The following is a 22039-nucleotide window of genomic DNA, read 5'->3' on the forward strand; positions in this document are numbered from 1 at the left end:
TCACTTCCGTGAACAACTATTTGCACCCTGGATTTCCATAATGAAGGATGCAAAGGTTGTTGGAATAGGCCAAGATTCCATTTTTTTTTATTCAGATACAATGCAGACTAGATCCTGGAAAATTCATTCTATTTCAGTAGGGATTTGGAATTCCAAGTCCTAGATTTTGAATTCCAACACTATAATGATTTTCAACGTTAATAGCAGAATACCCCATGACTGAAATTCACTGTTTGTGATGTGGTTCATACCTGGAACTATTCTGCAAAAATGCAGCAAGTATCAAAAAACATCAGCTATCTTTTCTTGTGGACACTGGGTCTAGATTTGGACAAGAATGGTTAGAAACTTAAGATAATACCAGACCGCCTGAATTTAGACCACTGATGTTCCACTTTCCTAGGGTTGCCAAGTCTTGGCAACTAGAAACGACCTTCAGCTGGGTCCAAGAACCTGAGGAAGGTCCAAGTTGAAAAGGATGAGGCAATCGTTTCTAACTTATCTGAAAGGAGGTTTTTGAGACTCCTGCAAAATCACCCACAGTGTGCTGGCAACCTCTTCATTGCAGACCCTCTGTGTGGAGTTCTTTATTCTGACTAGACCCACTTCTGCTTAAGCTAAACACAGGCTGAAGGAATCAGCACTGGCGGGGAGCAGCGGAAGCCAGGCTTCAGTTCAAGAAGTATGCTGCTGCTGCTGCTAAGTTGCTTCAGTCGTGTCTGACTTTGTGCAACCCCATAGATGGCAGCCCACCAGGCTCCGCCGTCCCTGGGATTCTCCAGGCAAGAACACTAGAGTGGGTTGCCATTTCCTTCTCCAATGCGTGAAAATGAAAAGTGAAAGTGAAGTCGCTCAGTAAGTGTCCGACTCTTCGTGACCCCGTGGACTGCAGCCTACCAGGCTCCTCCGTCCATGGGATTTTCCAGGCAAGAGTACTGGAGTGGGGTGCCACTGCCTTCTCCATCAAGAAGTATAGATGCTCACAAAACAGCATCTACTTCTTTTGGAAAATGTTAAGTGAAGTTTCCTACTAAAGTAGGCCTCTTCTCTCCAGTTCCCCCTCACCCCCACCCTTTTTGTAAACAGCAGCACATCTAATTCTTTGGCACGTGACATAATTCTGAGGAAAACTTTCTCTGAGAGATTTCAGAACTATCACTACTGGTCTCAATTGAGACTGGTGGTGGCATTTGAGGTTCAGATCAAATAAGAAGTATGGATGGATTCTCTGAGTAGACAAAATGTAGATGGGAATTCCCTGGTTCAGTGGTTAGAACTTAGCACTTTTACTGTCGAGGGGCCAGGTTCAATCTCTGCTCGGGGAACTAAGATTCCTCAAGCCACGTGGTGTAGCCAAAAAAAAAAAAAAAGTAGATACATATAAAACCTGCCTCCTTTTCTACTTCATATTAATGCTGAAGACTCCAGGTCCATAAAAATTTTACGTCATGTATCTTTCCACATCAACAGGCACCTCTTATGGTTATTGCTCTTGGGGGAAAGGGGACACTCAGTGACATTTTGTGCCTTCATTCCAGTGTAATCATAGTGACATGTTAAAATTCCTACACTCCATCAGCTACAGAGTGAGGATATCCAGAGAGGACATGTGAGTCCTTTTCATTTAAAAGTTCCATTCACTGACTCTTAAAAAGTTCCTGAGTTGGGCAAAAAAAAAAAAAAAAATGGGCCAAGGAATTGACCCTGTTTGAGAAAATGACATGAGAAGTGCTGGTAGCTCTCCAAGTCAATGCAGAAATGCTCATCTATCTGAAGAAAGGGAGCGCACAGAGCGGGGAGCTCCAGCCCTGCTTTAACTGCACTCCACTGAGTCTTCTACTTCTGCTGGCTTTTCCAGGTTACTTCCCTGGAGACTTTCTTATACACACCATGAGCTGACCTTGCCATTTTAAGGCTTTGAAAGTTCAGGAAGGCCAGGCTCCCAAGACCCTGCCAGGCAATACCACTATGGCCAGGCTTTGGGCTGAGTCCTCTGGGGTGTCTTACCTGGGACACTGTGATGCCGCACTTCTTGGCTAGCTCCTCTTTGGCTTCCTCACTGGGGTAAGGGTTGCTGAGATGGGAATAGAAATATTCATTCAGGATTTCCGTCGCTTGCTTGTTGAAATTTCGTCTCTTCCGCCTTCATAAAGAGCAAGGAAATCACAATGACAATGGACAAAAAAAGAAGCTCACAACAAACACATATAAAAAGGGAGAGGAGAGGATCTACATTTGGGAGAAGACATGTTTTTGAGTGAATGAGAGGAGATATGTTCTAAGGGGCCGGATGCTGAAAGCATTTCTTAAGGTGTTTGTTGTATACTTCATCATGCTCACTGTGGGGACCCTGAGCAGAACAGTCACACGTATTTATACAGAGTGGTGAGCACCACTAAGTTTCAAAATCCGCCGTCTTGGTTTTGAGCCCTAGACAAAATGAACACCGGCTGGGTGATTTGGAATGCCTCTCCAGACCTTAGCTTCCTCAAACGACAGTCAAAAGAGTCAAACCAACCTCATGCGGTGAGAGGAAAGGAGAAATGAGGTCATATCAATATATAGACAGGACTCAGCACAGTGCCTGCTGCTGCTAAGTCGCTTCAGTCGTTTCTGACTCTGTGCGACCCCACAGATAGCAGCCCACCAGTGCCTAATACATGACAAATGCTAGGACTTCCTGGGGATTCTTCCTACCAGGCCCCAGGCCTCAGATCTGATCCTTCAGAGCCATTAATACAAATTATTCATTTTTCACAACTAGTGAGGTAGCTACGGTTATTCCCATTTACCAATGAAGAGTTGAGTTTAAAAGTTGCTCGTCTAGTACGTTACAGAGCTAAAATATTATTTCAAGTCTGCCTGAGTACAAAACCCAGCCTCTTTTTATATACAAATTGCCTCCTGGCAATTACACAGAGACTCTGCAGCCATAAGTTAAAAATAAGTTATCATTTTCTTTCTATTCTATCCCCATTGTAAGTGCATGTGACATGTTTAAAAGGCTTGGGGAAGAGGGGCAGGAACGGATGGAAATTAACCCCCTGACTGCTTGACCTTCCTTAAAAGGAGAGAAACAGTACTTCTTAAGCAGGAACAGCTGCTAAATGGTGAAACACAAGCCCAGAGAAATCTTTTTTAATATACAGGTTGCTAAAAGGAAGAAAACCACTCTTTGAATAAAAGCATTTTTATGCCTTAAAAAAAAAGTGCTAATTGAACTAATTTAAAGTGAGAATCACTTTATGGCCTCCTCCCAGCTAAGGCTTGGGGAGAGCTGGGGTTTGCTTAGGGATGCTGGACTCCTTGCAGATGTCTGCTGCCCTCCTCGAGGGGGCAGGGCCTCTATCTTTAAATTAGCTCCATGAGCACTTTTGCCTTTTTGCTTTTATCAAAACCTTTTCCTTATGGGAAAAAAAAAATTTCCAGAACATCCCTGGTTATGCCAGGATATCAAGTTTTCCAATTTAAGCCAACGGAAAGCACTGATCGCCTTGCTAGACAGAAAATTCAGCTAATATTGTATTTTCAGGGTCCCACTTGGATTAATTAACACAATAAAGTGCCTGATTTTACCGGATGAACACCATCTGTCCATAGGTATTAACCACATCTGTCCAGACTATGCCAAGCCCAAGTCACTCTCCCAAATCATGCTGAGTTTCTGGGTCACCCAGCATCAGAAATTGGGCAGATTAGAGTAAAAGGCCCAACTAAAAAGGAGATATGTATTAAAAGCTCTTGCATGATGGGAATTTGAGGAAGGTAGCCAAGTGGCTAACCCAGTCTCCAGGCTAGTCTTCAGATAACCTCTGGCTTTCTCTTGGCCTCAAGAAAACAGTTGTTTTAGGCCTGGGGAAGTGGCCCCTGAAGGCTCCTCTAATTGGGAGTTGTTTGCATTAGCGTTTCAGTGTATTTCTTGGGACTCTTCCAATTGAACTCACAGGAAGCCTCTCTGGAATGAGTTGGGGTGCTGGGATTGTACAGACAGCTGTTCCTGACTCCTCCTGGGGACGTGCAACCTTCCTTTAGGGGGTCGCATCTACTCTGATGGCCGCACTGATCATCTCCTGCAGGGCCTGTCTCAATCCAGGGCCTTTGAAACCCCAGAATTAGGAGTTTACAGAATTTCAAGAAACCCAGGGAAAATAATATACTTCTGACAATAAGGTTATTTGAACTAAGATGCCTGGTTTCTTTGCTCTGGCTGGAGGGGTTTTCAGCTTGGTGAGTTAACACTTGTTATTTCAAGCCAACCAAAAGCTTTGATTGTTGGGTATCCAGGTAAGTGTAGGAAATGTGGAAGTTGATGAAATTTTAGTAATGGAAGCTTTGGAATCACAGTGATTCAAGAATGAGGAGTGGAGGCACCACAGACCATCAAATGTGTCATCTCTGCCCAAATGCCTCTCCTAAGAGCCAATACCCCATTTACCACTGCGTCCATTTGCAACTGCATATTCCAGACACTTCCAACAAACTGTTTCTATGACAAGTATCACATTTCACTCAAATCAACTTCATTTTCATTTTTTCCCACATTATATAATAGTATCACCATACATACAAAGTTCATTATATTTGCTAATTTGCTCATCCATTCAATTGTTTGTTCGTTCCTTAACTATTTGAGTACCTAACACACAGCAGAACCTGGGAATGATTCTCAATTCCCCTCACTCTCTTCCCTTCACTGGATGATTGGCCCCAGAGCAAGTCTTACCAGTTCTATTTTTCAAATCTATCCCTTTTGTTCCATCCTCAGTGTCACTGCTTTTTTTGAAATGGGTTTAGAGGAACTATGGTCTATTGTATAATGGTCTTACTAAAGTTGTCCAACAGCACTTCCTACAATGAGGAAAATAAATGTTCTCTGTTCCCCTATTGGAGTAGCCAGCAGCTGCTATTGAGTGGCTGAAATAAGATGTGTAAAACTGGAGAGCTAAATTTTTCAATTTTGTTTACTTATATTTTAATTATTATAGATTAAAAATCAAGAAGCCACAGACTAAACAGTAAAACTGTAGGCTGAAATCGTGCCCAAATAGCTCTCCTGGGAGGAGAGCCTGGACTCTCAGCCATGGGGTGCCCAAAATGTCTTCAGCACCTCCTTCTTTAATCTTATTCCATCATATACCAATGTTTATCTGAACATATTTCTCTCCAAATATTCGAGTAAAATTGGGAAGGTATTTTGTACTTATTCTGTATTTCCCCAGTTTGAGAAGCAAAAGCCTCAGCTAATCCTTAAGAAAATGACCACAGGAATTCCTCTAAACCATGGATCTGATCATAAAAATAATAATAATGATATCAATAATAATATACCATAGTGATCCTTATTATATTACAGCTGAATTATGGTGTGAATACTATGCTCCAGACACTATGTTGTAAATATGTTATCTTATTTATTCCTGTGTATAGAATTATTCCCATTTTGGAGACACAAAAACTGAGTCTTAGGAAGGATAAGCCATTTATCCCGGATCACACAAGTAGTCAGGGTTATAGCAAGAATCTGAACCCAAGCGGTGTAATTTGAGAACTTTCACCTTTCCTTCCTTAAACAGCTCAGAGTTTCTGCTGCTTCACAGGACAATCCGCAATCTTTGCTGGCACAGTTAAGGTCTTTCAGTGGATCAAGCCCATCCCCAGTGTCTCGTTTCCCACCATCCTACACATGCTCTTCCTAATTTCATCTGGCTTCATCATATGCTCCTCTATTCCCCAAAGACACACACGGCGTTCATGCTCCCGTGCCTTTCGATACCACTCTGTGTATTTCTCTCCCACAGCATTTGCCACAAGTTTACATGTGTCTTCCCAACTAAACAGCAAATCCTCAAGGGGAGGAGCCGTGTTTCACATGTATTTGAAACCCTGGTGCCCAACACATAGTAAGCACCCCAGTCAGTAATGCCTGTCGAAGTTGAATTACGTTGTTTACTTTGCTTCTGTGATTCCTTCTATTTGGTAAACGTCATAGTCCTCTGAGACTCAGCACTGTCTGCCTCTCCCCAGTTCTCCAGGCTCTCTCCCCTTTGGGTGAATTTGGTACTTGTACTTCCTGTGATCATGTGCAGTTTTATGATCAGTTATAAGAGCACCTGTCCCAGGAGATTATGAGTTCTTGAAGGCGGGACCCACATTTATGTGTATTCATTTTTGTTATTCCAGAGGCTAATACAGCATTTGGAAGAGTAAAAACTCAGTTATAGAAGTAAATAAATTTAAATGTAGTGGCAGTGCAGCCAGACCATATTGGATGCCCTTTCCTTTCTTGCAATCCTCTTTTTTAATAATTTTCTATAACCTTAACTGGAACGGTGGAGTGCAGAGGTATATTTCCAACCATGTGCTTGCTGCTTTCTCCAGCAAGATGTTATTTTTTACAAAACAAAGTTAAAATTATTGTATTGCTTGAAAAGCATTAAGAAGGTTTACAAGTTCCATCTCAAAAACTTATCACAGCACTATGCTCGATATAAAACATGCAATAATAAAAGTTGACTGAATGAATGAGTAGAATTTTTAAGTTAAACTTTCCTGGCACAGTGAAATCAACATAAGGAAGAAAAGAAGGATATGACTCAAGTGGACAAAACCTGGCCAAATGCTCAGCTGGGGAGTATGGAAGGCAGACTCCTAAGAAGATCTGTAAGATTCCACTCTGGAGCACTCCCCCTGCCTTGAATGTGGGTGTTGGGGGGACAGTGAAAATGATAGGATATCATTCCTATGATTAAGTTACTAATCAGGTGACTTTGTGTTAATGAAATGGGAGATTAGGTTAAAGCCTTAAAATGGTGACATTATCCAGGAAGAAAGGAAGCAGCCAAGCTGTAAGCCCTGTCAATGGGAAGGGTGGGTTCTATGAGCTGGCGACATCAGTCCTATTATCACAAGGAACTGAATTCTGCTCCCACGGGAATGAGCCTCAGCTGTGAGCATGGCCTCAGCTGAGCCCCGGCTTACAGCTTTGTGAGACGAGGGCAGAGGATCCAGGTTAACCTGCTGTTCCTGAACAACAGAAACTATGAGGTAACCTTGTGTTGGTCTAAGCTGCTAAATTTGTGGTAATCTGTTCTTCAAGAGCAGAAAATACAAGGAATGTTACACAACAAAGCTGTAACGTTCAATTCTGCATACCCATTATATTAGGAAGATTAATCCTGTTACTAAATCAAGTCCCCCTTGTATTTCATTTGTCTTCCATGAAATCTTTTCTTAATGAAGCCCTGCCCATCAGATGCATGGATTAGAGCAGCATGTAAATATCAACAGTGAGTGTGTCTTTCTTACTAAAGTGTGTTTAACTAGCTTTCCCAATAATAGATAGCACTAGAAGCAATGATATTAACTACTTTGATCACGAGGTCCAGGCAAACATTCATTTTTGAGATGGAAAAACCATTTGCTCATCCTTGTGTTGGCATTTGGGGTCATATTCTTTCAGTGATACTAAATACACTCTCAAAGTAAATGCTAATAACAATGACAACTGATTAATTGTTTTAGTTTTGAACCTTAGCTCAGAGGCAATGATTCAAAGGTTGCAACCAAAGCAGGAAAAAGATCCTCTCTTATGATTACTGTCCTTCTGGTGCCAACTAGAACAATCTAGGCAAAAGCTGATGGGAGGGAAAGGAACTGTGTACAAAGCTTGCCTGGTTTCATGCCTTTTGGAGTCTGACCTTCAACTGGGCACAGCTGAGTTACTGAAAGAAGAAGTCCTATGAGAAATTGATTCTGCTCCTCCTTTCTGATTTCTTCTTTCTTGAAAAGAACCCAGTCTGGGCCCAACTTTTTTATTTTTTTCCAATATCTGCCAACATAAATGCCAACACCAGCATTTTAACGAGGGGAGTTACCACGGGGGCAGAGTGGTGGCGACCACAACGCAGGGGAAAGGAAGATCCAGACACAGGCCGCCAGTCACTCGCACTTCATACCGCGGGAAGCAGCCTGCTGCAAAGAAGCAGGCTGGCAGCAGACAGGGCAAGGGAGATGCCTGGGGCAGGGGTGTCCTGCTTCAGCAGGCCTGGGCCTTCCTTCGCTCAGCACTGCGCTCTGCTGGGAAAAGCTCTCTTCATCCGTACTTTCTCTTGACTTTATGTATTTCTATTAGGCCAGAGATACAGTTGGCTGGCTGACATTCCTATTTCATATTCCACATGACCCAAAACACAATGAATGAAAGGGAGTTTAGGAGGTGCCAGGGAGCTCTAAAGAGGTTTGTGAACTGTAAAGACCAGAGTGGAGAAGACAGAGAAAAGTATAGGTAATGGAGCTGAATAGTCTATGATTTCTAAGGTGGAAAAAAAATGAAAAAGCAGAGAATGTGTGTGTCTGATTGAGAAGGAGCTCAACTACAGATCATTAAATGGTATATGACCATGACATAGCTAGTGTTTTTATAATAAAAATCATATATCGGGGTTATATTCAGGAATTGAAACAATGAATGATGAAATCTGCATTTATAGAAAATGACAAATTTAAGGTGAGCTGTGGATCACAAAGGATATCTATACACTGAAAACTCATGTATTGGATCAATTATCAACACCACTTTCTAGAGTAGATGAAAGACATGACTAGCACTATCTTACAGGCTGGATAACAGAAGCCAAAGAAATCAAAAGGATTTTCACAAATCCACCAGTGTAGAGAGTAGTGGGACAAAGACTGTCTGTTCTATAGTTTTAGTTTTTGTCCTAAAGGACTTTTCTATCCATGGTTTCAACTGGATTCTTTGAACTCACAACTTAGGTCACACGTTAGTGTCAGAAAATTTTAAATCTTGATTGAAAATCTGGCTCATGTGAGACCAGTCCCTTGGCCCTCCACGCCCAAGGGACCATGTCTTCTTCATTTTTGTGCCCCTAAAACTCAGCCCAGAGTATGACACATGATAATCTAGTTATAAATATTTGTTGAAGCCAACTAGGTGCCCTCTGTGCCAACATAAAGTGTGGCAGAGATTCCCAGCTCTCACCTGGAACCATCTTTCTTGAAGAAAAGATGTCATTGCAATATCTGGCTAGCCTTCTACGGGCTTATAGTTACAACCTATTCCTGTGAAAGAGGCCACTAATGGTATGAAAACAAAAAGTCCTGCTTGTTCTGTCCCTGTAGCTAAATCATCCTGTTTCTCATGCAGAGTAAGTAGCAGTGGCCATAAAAAATATCCCATTCCCACATTTTCCTGGAGCTGTATAAAACCCATGGCTATCCACCCTTGCAGCCTTCCTTTCCCTGACCTTTCTCAGGCTACTACTTGGCTCAGCCTTGAACGGAGCCTTGACAACGGAGCCTCTGGAGAGGGCCAGCTTGGATTCTAACCCTGAATCAGTGGTTCTCCCAAAGGACAGGCCTCTCCTGGGGACTCACCGCGCATCCAGGAACCGGGAACGCAGGATCATGACGGCCTCACACGTGCTCTGCTTGAGCTGCATCTGGATGGAGCTGAACTTGCGGTGGATGATACTGACCATCCGCTCGATCTCCTTTGGGGAAATAGGCCTGGTCCGGCTTTGTTCTCGCAGGAGGTTCATCACATGGGTGGTGAACTCGTTACATGCCTGGAACGGAGGAGGACAGACACAGGGTGTGGTAAGGGTCCTGGCTGTGAGGCTGAGCAGGTCTTTCTAGAGACGTGTACAAGGAAAGAAAATTGGGCTAGCTTGTGGCATTTTGTCCAAAAATAAATAAATAAAACAAACAAACCCAGAAACCCTTTTCAGCCCATTTGATTATAATTTTCATCACTATGTGGATTTTTTTAAAGGGGAGAAGAAAATTTACAATAGTTTTTCAAAATCAATTTTTTTCTTGAGTTTACTATTATGAAAGATGAGAACATGTATATTAGTATAAAACTTCACAACCCTTCACTCCCATGTTAACAGCTAAAGAGAGTCTGAAGTCAAATACAGCATCAAAAAACTTTTTGATTTGCCCTTACTTCTGTTATGCTAAAGCTTCCAAATATTCAACTTGGCATAAAGAGTCCAAAGAATGGAATCACTGAGTTAAAAGCTCTGATGACTTTTCTGTGAGATTCTCATTAATCTACTTCTACTTGTAACATAAGAACTCCTTCCTATGCTGGTCTTCTGAAAATCCTCTATGTCTATAACACAAAGGGAATCTGTATAGAAACAAATTCAAAACATGATTTAGAGGATTTAGGAAATACCTCTGCAGAGAGAAAACTCTAAGGTTATAGACCAATATACTATCAGCTCTGGAAGTGAAACTGGAGATCATTTTTCCCACCTCCTTATTTTACAGTTGGGAAAACTGTGCCCAAGAGATGAAGGCCCCCAGCAAAAAGCAGCCTGAAGACTCCCTGAACCAGGCCAGGGGGTCTGTTCTTTCCCAGACTCTGAACTTGCTCCTTGGAACACCACTGCCCTTTCTTTTAGTTACTATTACTTATCATTGTAGTCTAGTTTTCTTAAGGAACATTCAGTAAAATATCTACTCACACTTAACTCGCAGCAGTGTTGGAAAACTGTGGAAAATTTGTTAGCAAGAAAGGCAAGCTGATGCTCTGAAGGTTGAAGACCTAAGGACTCAAAAGTGTCCAACTTAATACCACAGAATCATGTTCATTAATGCTAAAGCCACACTGCTATTGTTTTTAAGAACACAAAGCTCTTCACAGCTGTCAGTTATGTAGGAACAGTAACACATTCACTGTTCATTTCTTGAAATCCTTCGAGGTTTGCTGGCCAAAGATACATCAGCAGACATACCCCAGTGTCTACACTGGGGGCTGGGAAGGCTGGTTTTTGACCCTGTCTCCATGAGTATGTGGGCAATTGCTTTCACTACTCAGCGCCTTGCTTTATTCGTCCAAGAGTGGATTTAATCATTCCTACCCCTTTAGCAAGGCCAGCAATCCTTACACTCCTTGTACGGTGACCTGTGGATGGAGTAAATCACTCACGTGAACAGGGCAGCAGCTAAGAGCACAGACCGCCTGCATTCACACCCTGCCCAGGAACTCACTTCACTGTGGGGCTTTGGTTAGTCATGTAAGACCCCTGTGCCTTCTCTTTCCTATCTGTGAAATGAGGACAGTACCTCAAAGAATGTGGTGAGGACAAGATGAGTTACTGTGTGTCTGGCCATAGAGTGTGTCTTTATTATCTTTTTAAAGTATAGGTAACTCAGTAACCCAGCATATGATTACAATGGGGCAACCCTCTCCAGGCTTCGGTTTCCCTCGTGGAACAAATAAACGGGGTCACAAATAGCTTCTTTCCACTCTGCATGTATATATATGCTGAAGATGAAATCCACAGAAGATCAGGTCCATAGAGCATTTTGCCCTTACTATGAAAATTGCTACATAAACACAAGATCTTATTATAAGCTTCATCTCTCCCCAACTTAAACAGCCCCTTCACCCCCAAGCTGTACAACAAAGGGAGGAAAATAAAGCCTGGCAGCGAGTTGGCTGGAAGTCTGTGAGGCCTTGGAGAAGGATGGCGGGGAGGTATGCTGCAAGCATCCCCCTCTGGGCTGCAGGCCCTACCCCCCCACCCGCCCCCGACTTGGTGGGGGTTCAAAGTGAGGAGGGGCTGGACGTGAAGGAGCTATTGTCAGGCGCACACCCTCTCTGCTGGGAAGCCACAGTACTCAGCTAATAATGTGCTTCATTACAGTGAATAAAAATACTCACGATATCTGGTGTTTATTCACGGCATTGGATGCTGGGCCCCTTTCTGCCCTGCCCTAAACAGACAGTGGAGTCTTTTCACCCACTGCTGAGGTGCAGCAGGGCAGCTGCTCAACAACTGCTTGGGAACACACGACAGACAACAGACAGGAACTCCAAGTCCATTTAGATGGGCAGAACACAATTTTCCAGGACCTGAACTACCCAGGCCTCCTCCTCAGTTCCCCAAGCTCAGCACCTTCAGAGGCTGCACTACTCCAGGGAGGCCAGGTTTTCCCGATGGGATGGGGAGTAAGAGTGATTAATTAATTAAATAGAACCCTCGCAGGCTGAAGGTTTCTGTGACAAGGAGACTGCTGAAGGCTGTCCTAAAGACAGTCACCTTCTGGAGCGACCCCTCCAGCTGCCTCTGGCGACATCCCGGGTTCCAGGGCAAGGGCACTTCGAGGAGCAGCTGACCCAAGAGAAGCTCTTCACAAATCTTGCTTAGTATAAGCAATTTAATCCTAAAATTGAAGCTTCCTTCCTGCACTCTCTTCAGCTCATCTTCATCTCTAAGTCTTTCAAACTGGATTTGGCTGCCAGTTTCAGCAAGGAATATAACTGGGATCTTAAGACTTCCTTGGCTGTGAAAGGACTACTTAACCCACCCCAGTTCAGCCTTGGAGACTAAGCCTTGTCAATGTCCTGGCAGTGTTACTTACAAAAACTGAAGAACTCTGCAAAGCTACAAGAGCATCTTTTTTTGTTTTTTTTGAATAGCACTTGGAAGAAAATTCAGTTTTCTGATATCCTGGTTTTATCTATCAAAATATGCCAGCTTTTTTTTTTTTTTTTTAGCTAGCTCTTAAATACTTCAGCTACAGACAAGATCGGCTGAAAAGGTGTTTAACAACACTTTTTAATGAAGAAAACAGTTTCCTTCCTTTCTTTCTAATCCAAGTCACTAGAAGCCTTCTTTATCTAATAACCTCAGGGTGAAACAATGGCTGATTCAGGTCTTTTTGGTGGGGGTTAGGGAGGGAGCACAGGATGAGTGGGAAGGGTGAGAAGGGTTACTGTAGTTAATTACTGGAGAGCTAATTGATGCTCTGGTTATCTATCATCACCAAACTAAAAACAAAACAAATCAAAACAACAGAATCGACTCTTAAATAGTCAATCCAGCAACCACCTAGGTATTATTAAGAGACTGACATTTTTACTAAGGTTTCCTATTTTTTAAAAAGGTCCCGTGAGGAATGCTTACAGAAAAAATGAAGAAGATCTATCTTTCAGACTTACTAGCTAGAAGGTTAATGGCATAATTTCCTCACAATCTGCCATTTACTCTAATTAACAATACAACTAATATTAATAAATTATTAAGCACACAGCGTGTTAAACAGTATTCAGTTCCTACCCAGAAAATGCCCAAAGAAATAAGGAAATAATTTCTTAGTACTTCTTAAGAATAATAAATTCAGACTACTACTACCACCTTGACCTAACGTGATCCCACACGAGACTGAACTAGACCTGCCTGTGAATGTCTGAGGGTCTCCTGCGGAGGGGTGGGTCGACAGCGGCCTGCCGCAGGGATGGGACACTGGCGCAGCAGCTGTGGGAGACGCATGTTGATGTAAATCCTCCTGGTAGCCATTAACCCTACCATTGAGCCTGCAGACTTCAGGTCTGGGTCATTTCAGACCAAACAAGTAACAGAGGGAGTACAGCCCCAGCCATCAGCAAAACGGATACAGTTTAAGTTCCCAATTTCCAGCATTGTTGTTATTCAGAATACGTAGGTATCTATGAGAAGTTTCTCAAGGAGAGTATTTTTATCACTAGTCTCTCTTAGAGAGCATCAATCTATTCCATGAAAGTACCAGAGAGGACAGGCCAGTTACTTCACTGTCTACAGACACCCACACTCGTTCCATATTAAGTGGAGCTGGGTATTGCTCCAATAACAGCCTTGGGCTAAAGGTCCAAATCTAGATTCCCGGGTAATCTGTTCCTCCTTGGATGTGTGACCCAGATATATCATCTAACCTCTCTGACCTCCGTTTCCTCACCTGTATCAGAATGGAGATGATGACAGCCATAAAAGTGCTGGAAGAAGTGCAGTTAGGTTGATAAAAGTGTTTTAGATATTTTGGAAGAAGATGGAAGAGTAACAAGGCGGGGTGGGGGGGGCGTTAAATCAAGAAGACAGTCTGCTCTTCTTTGTTGCTGGCAATCTGAGCTACAAATAAAGCTAGTTTTTAACACCATCCAGCCTAATATCCATCTCAGTTGTAGGTTTGGGAGGAAGCCACATTCTTTGCACCCCTGGAGTTTCCTGGTGGCTCAGATGGTAAAAAATCTAGCTGCAATACAGAAGACCCGGGTTCGATCTATCTCTGGGTTGGGAAGATCCCTTGGAGAAGGGAATGGCAACCCACTCCAGTGTTCTTGCCTGGAGAATTCCATGGACACAGGAGCCTGGTGGGCTACAGTCCATGGGGTTGCAAAGAGTTGGACACGACTGAGCAACTAACACGACCTGGAAACCAGGTCTAGACAGGTTGTTATGCCAGAGACCAAGCTTAGTGGTGAAGGTACAATGGGAAAAGCATGGGGAGGAAGACCCAAGTGGCTAGCTAGGGACCTTTACAGAAAATGTCCCCGTGAGTCTTCCCAAACTACGCCCTAGGTTGGGGCAGGCTGTGAACTCTAACATGATGGCCCAGGTGGGGAATGTCATGGATCCGCCAGCTTACCTGAGCTGAACCTCTCCTGGGGTCTGGTAAAATATCTACAAGAGTCTACATCATGATAAGAATGTTTCTTCCCCAAGAGGGTCGAGGGTGATGATCCACAGGTTCTTACCACAAAATGACTTTTGTTTTGCTCCCTTTGACACCTCCCTACACCTGCCTTTGGCTGAAATTCACCACACTTGGCTTCCAGCTTCATAGTAATCTTTTCCCTCATAAAAGAAGAGACTTTGTAGAAATCCATTTCAAAGGTAGATAGGAGTGCAATAATGAAACTTTCACTTTAAATTTTAAAATGCCTATTTCTATTTTAAAATTTATATATTCTATTAAGTTTGCATTTGCCTTTTACTTAGACTGTCCTAAGTGGACGGTACAGGGTCTTCTACATTTTGATTTTTTTTCTCCCTCTTCTTCCATGATTCTTAAAAAAGAAAGAAAGACAGAAATCTAACAATTCTATGAAAGTACGTTAAACTTAGAATTTCAGGACAATGTCACATCCAACAATATGACAACCAACTAATGTCAGCTAAATAATGGGAGGAAATCCTGATGTGAAAGGACCCCTAGTAAAATAATGTTGCTCATACTGACCAGAGGAAACAATATTGACATTTAAATTCATGTGTGTGGTGGGGGGCACTCTAGTAGAGAGGGGTGTTGTTACAATTAGAATACCATACAACATCTATATACTGTTTTATGACTTAAAGCGTTTTTTAAGCTTTTCCTTCATATGATTTTTTTTTATGGCTCTCTGATAGCTTAGGCTCCAAATCCACAGCTCTTTGCTGAATACTACCAGCTACTGAGGTAGAGAATGTGGACCACTGGATCCCACAGACCACCAGTAGCGTGTCAGGGCTGGAATTCAATTTTGTCTACTTCCAGGGGTCCCCTGAGACCCTCTACTTTTTTTATAGAGGGAGATGTGTATCATATTATATACTATATATAAAAGTCAGAGTATGATGGACTTCCATTTGAACTAATCTGGGTAGGGTGAAGGAATTTAAGGCCAGGTTTTAGTACCCGTTCCCACAGGCTTCCATGAGCACTGGTGGTGAGGCATCCTAATTAATGAGCACACAGGGCCCAGAGGACCCCCACACACACACCTCCCCAGCTCACCTGGTGACTCTGCTCATGACTGTAACACCGAGAGCCCCAGAGCTGCATGCCAAGGGACAGCACTCTGGAGTGCCAGGGACTGTTTCTGTATATAGACTCAGTTTCCTAAAATCATCAGTTAAAACTATTTTTTAAACTATTTTTTAAAATGATCTTATCTCCAGTTTGCCTGAGTTTTCAACAGTGGAGACCCTGGACTTGATGGGCTCAAGTTCAACAAGTGGCTCTGCGGGGAGGCCAGAAACACTGGATCCCGGACGGCAATCTCCAGGAAAGGCTGCCTGTCTCTGACCCCTCCTAGCTCGGAGTTTCATGATTTCTCCACCCTGCCCTAAAGGGCTGGGGGGCCCAGACCCCACATGGCTGTGAATACCTGCTCGTATTTCTCCAGCTCCGTGTGGTAGATTTGTCTGATCTGTGAGAGTTTGGCTCTGTAATCGGAATGCTCCACTGAGTTGTCGGAACCAGCGCCTCCAGAAGCAGCAGCCGCCGCCGCCGCCGCCGCTGAGCCCCCGCCCTTTTCGGGCCCCGCCACCCCCTCGGCCAGCAGCATGTTGTCCAGTCGCATCAGCTGCGGGTCTGTTGGCTCCTCTTCCTGGGCTCCCCGGATACTCAAAACTGCAGGGAGATAGAAAAGAGTGGGGAGGTGTTGACAGTAACCCAACGGAGTAACATTTAAAAACAACAGAAAACTCCCAATACATGATTTGGCTGAAGAAGTCTCAAATCACTTAACAAAAAGGCATCTGAGCAATGGGCGTGCAGAGGGCTGGAAAAAGAGAGGGATGGGAGGACAAGAAAATACAAGGAGAGATTTGATTTGTTCCTGAAATTAATGATACTCCTCTTATATGAGGTGCCTAGAACAGTCAAACTGATGGAGACAGGAAATAGACCTGTGGGTACCACAGGCTGGGAGAAGTGGGTAATAAGGAACTAGCAATGAACATTACATTTTGGGAAGTTACATTTTGGGAAGATGAAACAGTTCTTGAAATGGATGGTGGTAATGGCTGCCCAGCAATGTGAATGTACGTAACGCCACTGAACTGTACACTCAAAAACAGTTACCATGCTAAGTTTTGTTATGTCTATTTTACCACAAAGAAAGAAATTTCAAATCCACGAAAAAAAAAAAATTATAACAGAATATAATTTTCACCTTCATCCCCAAACTGCTAAATTTTAGTTCAAGGAATAGCATTTCTTTTCTCATTTCTAATTTTAGATTTTCTGTGAGTTTGTTATTACAAAGTTTTTATACTCATTGACTTTATGATATTGGATCAGCCTAAGTTTTCATTTCCAAAATAACCTAAGTCAGGCAAATTCAGTTAATTTGAGTAAAGTGTGAAGACCTCTGCTCTGGACTAGGGATTTCTATTTTCCAAAACTGAGATCAATTTATTCCGGGTGGTAAGAGCTCCGTCCTGGTACAAACAAGGGCGAGGTCCTTTAAACAAGCTGCCTCAGGGATTCAGAGAAGCTGGGGTTCGGATAGGATGAAGGAGGCTTGGCTCCACGAAAGGCTCCTTTTTATTAACCCCCCACGACCATTTGCGGGGCATGAAGGGGTGATTTGGACTGAAAGAGATCAAGTGATTTAGTAAACCAGTGGAAGAGCTAGGCAGTCTCGTTTTACTACCGCCATACAACCCGCCATAAAGTAAATCACTCATCTAAACCCAGTTTAGTCGTCAGCAGCCAAGTCTTTGTTGAGAGTGAACACGAAAAGGGTATCTAATTAAAAAAAAAAACAAAAAACTGAGGCAGAGTAGGGAAGGAGGGATGTAACTAAAGGTAGAGAAGAAGCAGACTCTGCTCGTTCGAATCCTGGGGGTGGAGATGCCAGAGTCCAGGGGGCCGGGTGGGTATATATATTGGTGAGCAATAGCACAGCACAGAGTCTAGAACTGTTTCTGGCCAGGATACATCTGGTGAGCCCCACGGGGACAGTGACAGGTGCAGCTGCCTCTCGACCCTCAGCAAGGCAGCCCCACGGGGTTGTGACAGGAAAGGTGGATCTGAGCTCAATCCGAGGGGACATGGAGACGTTCGGGGCATTCCATCACCTGTAATACCAGCATAACTGCTGGCTGTGCCCACATGCTCCTGGCTTCTAACAGGTCTGCCAAGAAGCAACCTTGAAAGTTGTTTCAAAGGAAAGCCCGAGTCCTGTGCTAAAGGAAAATGGCAGCATCGCTTCTGTGAATGAGGCAGTCAAGTGGACAGTCAAGCATGTGGCCCGGGGCAGCAGTTTAAAGGCCCGGGGTAGACACACGTACCCCTTGAGGGAGTGAGGAAAGACAGGAGGAGGCAACAGGAGTCGGTGGGGAAGGGGGTTAGCTGGCAGGAAAGAAGGATACAGGGAGAGCCCACACTTCAGGACCCAGGCTCTCCTCTTGCAACTGAATTTTTAATGTTCTGCTGCAGTAACATAAAATTGCTATACTGGTGACAGCAAAGGTTAGAGGATTGTGGAGTTTAATTTTGTGGACATTTTTCCAATGAAATCCTTCTTTTGCAGACTCAGAAGACTTACATGGGAAATCATCCCCCTGGTCTCAGAATAAGAAAGATTTAATCATGTTATTCAGTTCCTTGAACTTATTTACTCCAATCTTCAAAGTCCTCAGAAGAACATATCACCACTAACAAAGATTTCCTTAAGAAAGGAAATGAATGCTGCAACCGTTTCCTGAATGCCAGCCCCTAAAGGTGTGGGGTGGCGGCGAGAAGAACGTGGCCCCCCAAGCAGATGGTGTTGGAGCCCTGGGGCCTCTCCTTCCTCACCTGTACAGCCCAGTGAATGCTTCCCGCCGAGGACATTAGTGTGTGGGGTTTATGGACGTTTCCCCAGTGAATTTCATCGAATGAATTTTAATTGCTTTATCAACAAAATACCTATGGGTCATTTAAGAGTGAAAAAAGAATCACCTCTGAGCCATTTGGTAATTGTGGCACTTTTACTTAATCATTAAAAAATTGGTACTGGGGCAAAATTTGACACTAATCCACTCTCTGGAATCCCATGACCAATACGCTCCAGAAGAGGCCACAGACCTCGGCCGATGGGAAACCTCCTCAGGATGCTGAGGCTGGTGGCATCTGAGCCGGGCCGTGACGCCTCCAAGCGGCTCTTCCTCATCACTCCCAAACAATTCTTCCTGACAGATCCAGCACTGACAGCTCTCAACAGTGTAGCAAAGTAAAAGAGAATAACATCAACCCGTGAGGATATACTTTACTGGGGCTACCTACACACTGCCTTATTGAGGCGATGGTAAGGATGATCGGACCTGAGACCAACTCACACACCCCATTAACTTATTCCTCTAGCAAAATTTCATTTGTTCTGAAAAGAATGAGACAGAAAAGGAGTCAGGCAGACACAGAACAAAGTGCTGGTACTGATTCATCCAGGTATGAGGTAGGTGACCAGGTGGTCACATTACTACTAGTACTTCCCATGTGTCCAGTATTTACTTCAAAGAATATTTTCCCTTTCCAGCCCTTCTCAGTTGCACCCACATCCATGCCTCACTTTTTCTTTTAAACAATCCATGGGAAGCATGAACTGTCCACACCAAGGCTGCACACCTACCTACTTAATGTTTTTCTTGATCTTAAAATCTAACTGCTTTTAAATGAAATAAAGGAAATGCTAAAGCTGCCAAGGACACTGAAAGGAGACCCTGTAACCCTCTACCCACCAAAGAAGTCCCAGGACAGTCGCAGAGGGTAAAGCCCTAATCTATACTACTGGAGACATTTAGTAGGGCAAAAAAACACACATACACACACAGGAAAGGGTTATCCTTTTGCTTAGCTTTTGTATCATTTGATGAATCCTGGAAACAAATACTCTTTAAAAAGAAATTTGGATTCACTAAGATTTAATTTAATAGGTTTCCAAATGTGGCCAAGAAGGAATAGGTGTGATAGAAATGAAATACATCTTGCTTGCATTAATCCTTAGAGTTCAGGACACATAAATTGGCTCCAAACCAGAGATTTGAAAAAAATAAAAGAACAGAAAAAATAGGAAAAACAAACCCAACAGTCCTCTTCAAATTATACCACTCAAATTAAACTCAAATCATTATGAAAACAGAAACTTCAGAGTATGTATCAGAACCACCACCACCAAAACTATTCTCACACACACACACACGCAACATAAACAAAAGAAAACCTTCCTCTTCCACTGTCTAACACAGGAGATTCTGGTTCTGAGGGTCTTGGGCTACGCATGTGTGCCACGACGAGGCCCGGACCAGTAAACAACACAGCATGGACAGATCTCTGCCCAAAAGGAGCAGGATCTGAAGGTACCACTATAAAGACAGGTGTTGGGATTCACTGATACGGAAGGCTGTTCAGCTAGAGAGTTAAAAAAAATCCCACCAACATTAAATAAATAAATGAAAAGGCCAATACGTCTAAGCCAAAGTGACGCTACCTATTTACTGCTTGAAGCCAGCACTCTGCCAAATAGGAGACAAAATGATTATTTAAAAGCTCCTTTTTTTATCTCTGTGGCACCACGCAAGTCTCAAATGAACCTTTCACCAGGACACCAGAGATGTTAACACTCATCCTCCAAGATCCAATTTCAACCAGCGGAGCTGTTACCTAATCCAGCAACCATCACATGTGATCAGGTTCCTGCTCCCCTGATGGGAGCCCCGCAGCCTCCCTCGCCTCCTCCCCTCTTTGCTCCCCAGCCCAACAGCTTTTACTCAGGTTTAAAGGGTAAAAAACCCTGTTTATGCCAGTACATACAGGATTTTAATACTGAGATTTGTACACTTCCATTACCAAAAATAAAATCAACTGCAGTGGATTTGCTCTGCAAAGAGGGTCACACAACAAGATATTTAACCCTTTCGGTAATCATTCTTAAAGAAGGAGTTTCCTTCTCACAAATCTAACCCCTTATATAAGAGACCGGTCAAGACAGGTGAGTGATGTATACAGAAATTGTCACAGGCCCTTTAAAAAGCATCCGATGTCACCATCTACCTTGCTGCCATCACTGGCCCTGGGGTTAATTCTCTGGTGAACCTCCCAAGATAAGAAGGCTGTCACAGCACAGTCGGGGCTGCTCTCACAACTGGTCTCCTGCTGTTCTTTCTTTGTTTCTTCACACGCGGAGAAAAACAAACCAAACCCAAAGGCAGCTTCAAGATCCTTGGCAGGAGGGCAGCAAGCGGGTTGTTTTGTCCTTGGCTGAGCCCTGACACCGATCTAGAGCAGCTCCAGACAAAGCCCACTAGAGGGCACTCTTTCTTCACCAAGGACCGGTTGTGCTAGGAGGGCGGCTGTTTCCAGTCCCCAGGTTTTTTTAGTGCTGGGGGAAATGCCCCTGCTGAGATTCATGTTTCCAAGGGTGGAGCAGGCAGCAGAGGAAGAGGGCATATCTACTGAGAGGGTCGTCTTCAAATTTGGACAGCCGTTCAGGGACCCAAAGCTGGGCTGACAGAGAGATGATGGAAAGTCAACAGACAGGTGGGTCTTCTGGGCTTCCCAGGGGGCGCCTGCCAGTGCAGGAGACATAAGAGACACAGGTTTGATCCCTGGGTCAGGAAGATCCCCTAGAGGAGGGCATGGCAACCCACGCCAGTATTCTTGCCTGGAGAATCCTGTGGACAGAGGAGCCTGGAGAGCTGCAGTCCAAAGGGTCGCAAAGAGTTGGACATGACTGAAGCGACTTAGCACGCAAGCAGACAGGTGGTTTGGGAAAGGGCATGAGGTGTTTCCAGGATGGGAGCCCTCATGCTTTTTGGCCAATTTCTTTGCTTTATTTGAAGGCACAAGACTGAGCTTCCATGCAGGTTTTCCACAGTCTATGAACTGGTCTTCAGTACATACGACCAGAAAAGCTGGGATAGTGAAGCTCTCCCAGACTCACCTCCCAACCCTGCTCTGCTATCTTCCAGGGGGTCAGAACTTTGGACAGAAGTACGGGACAAAAATACGCTGTCCTTGCATTTTTTAAAAATAGAGCAAAGTGCCTGTTTCCTGAAAATATCACAGTTAGACCTTTTATTTGTTCAGAAAGTACTTGTGCACAATGAATTGCATCACCTTATAGAACATGAAGTAATATTACAAACTTAGATAGCAGATAACTGAAGATTACAAAGGCAGAGCAATTTCCCCAAAACCAAAGCAAATGGGACAAGCCACAACTAGAATCTAGGTCTTTAACTCTTACACACTTTATCCTCTACTATAACATTAAGATTCTGTCACCAGTGGTAATCGAGTGGATGTGCTTTCAATTCTGCATATGTGGGCATGTATACACACACACACACACACACACACATAGTCTTTTGATGCTCAGGTTGTGGCTGACGTGCAAGGCAGAAAACAACCAGACATGAGGTGGGGAAGGGAGGAAGTTCTTCCTACTGACCTCTTAATTTCCTTAAAATTTCCTCCAAAGCTGGTCTTCTTCAAT

General features: G+C 43.6%; 1 protein-coding gene across 5 annotated transcripts in view; it reads right to left on the minus strand.

Moving 5' to 3' along the window:
• PBX1 (PBX homeobox 1) overlaps nt 1-22039 on the minus strand; it is a 336111-nt gene that overhangs the window by 85154 nt on the left and 228918 nt on the right. For all 5 annotated transcript variants that reach the window (XM_061399877.1, XM_061399888.1, XM_061399869.1 and 2 more), the window contains 3 exons: nt 15944-16188; nt 9397-9587; nt 2008-2143 (listed from right to left, as the gene is read on the minus strand). In XM_061399877.1, coding sequence (XP_061255861.1) covers nt 2008-2143; nt 9397-9587; nt 15944-16188 — 572 coding nt within the window. The remainder of the gene's footprint in view (nt 1-2007; nt 2144-9396; nt 9588-15943; nt 16189-22039) is intronic.

This window comes from Bos javanicus, chromosome 3 (assembly GCF_032452875.1).
Source record: "Bos javanicus breed banteng chromosome 3, ARS-OSU_banteng_1.0, whole genome shotgun sequence".
In the NCBI taxonomy this organism is placed as follows: domain Eukaryota; kingdom Metazoa; phylum Chordata; class Mammalia; order Artiodactyla; family Bovidae; genus Bos; species Bos javanicus.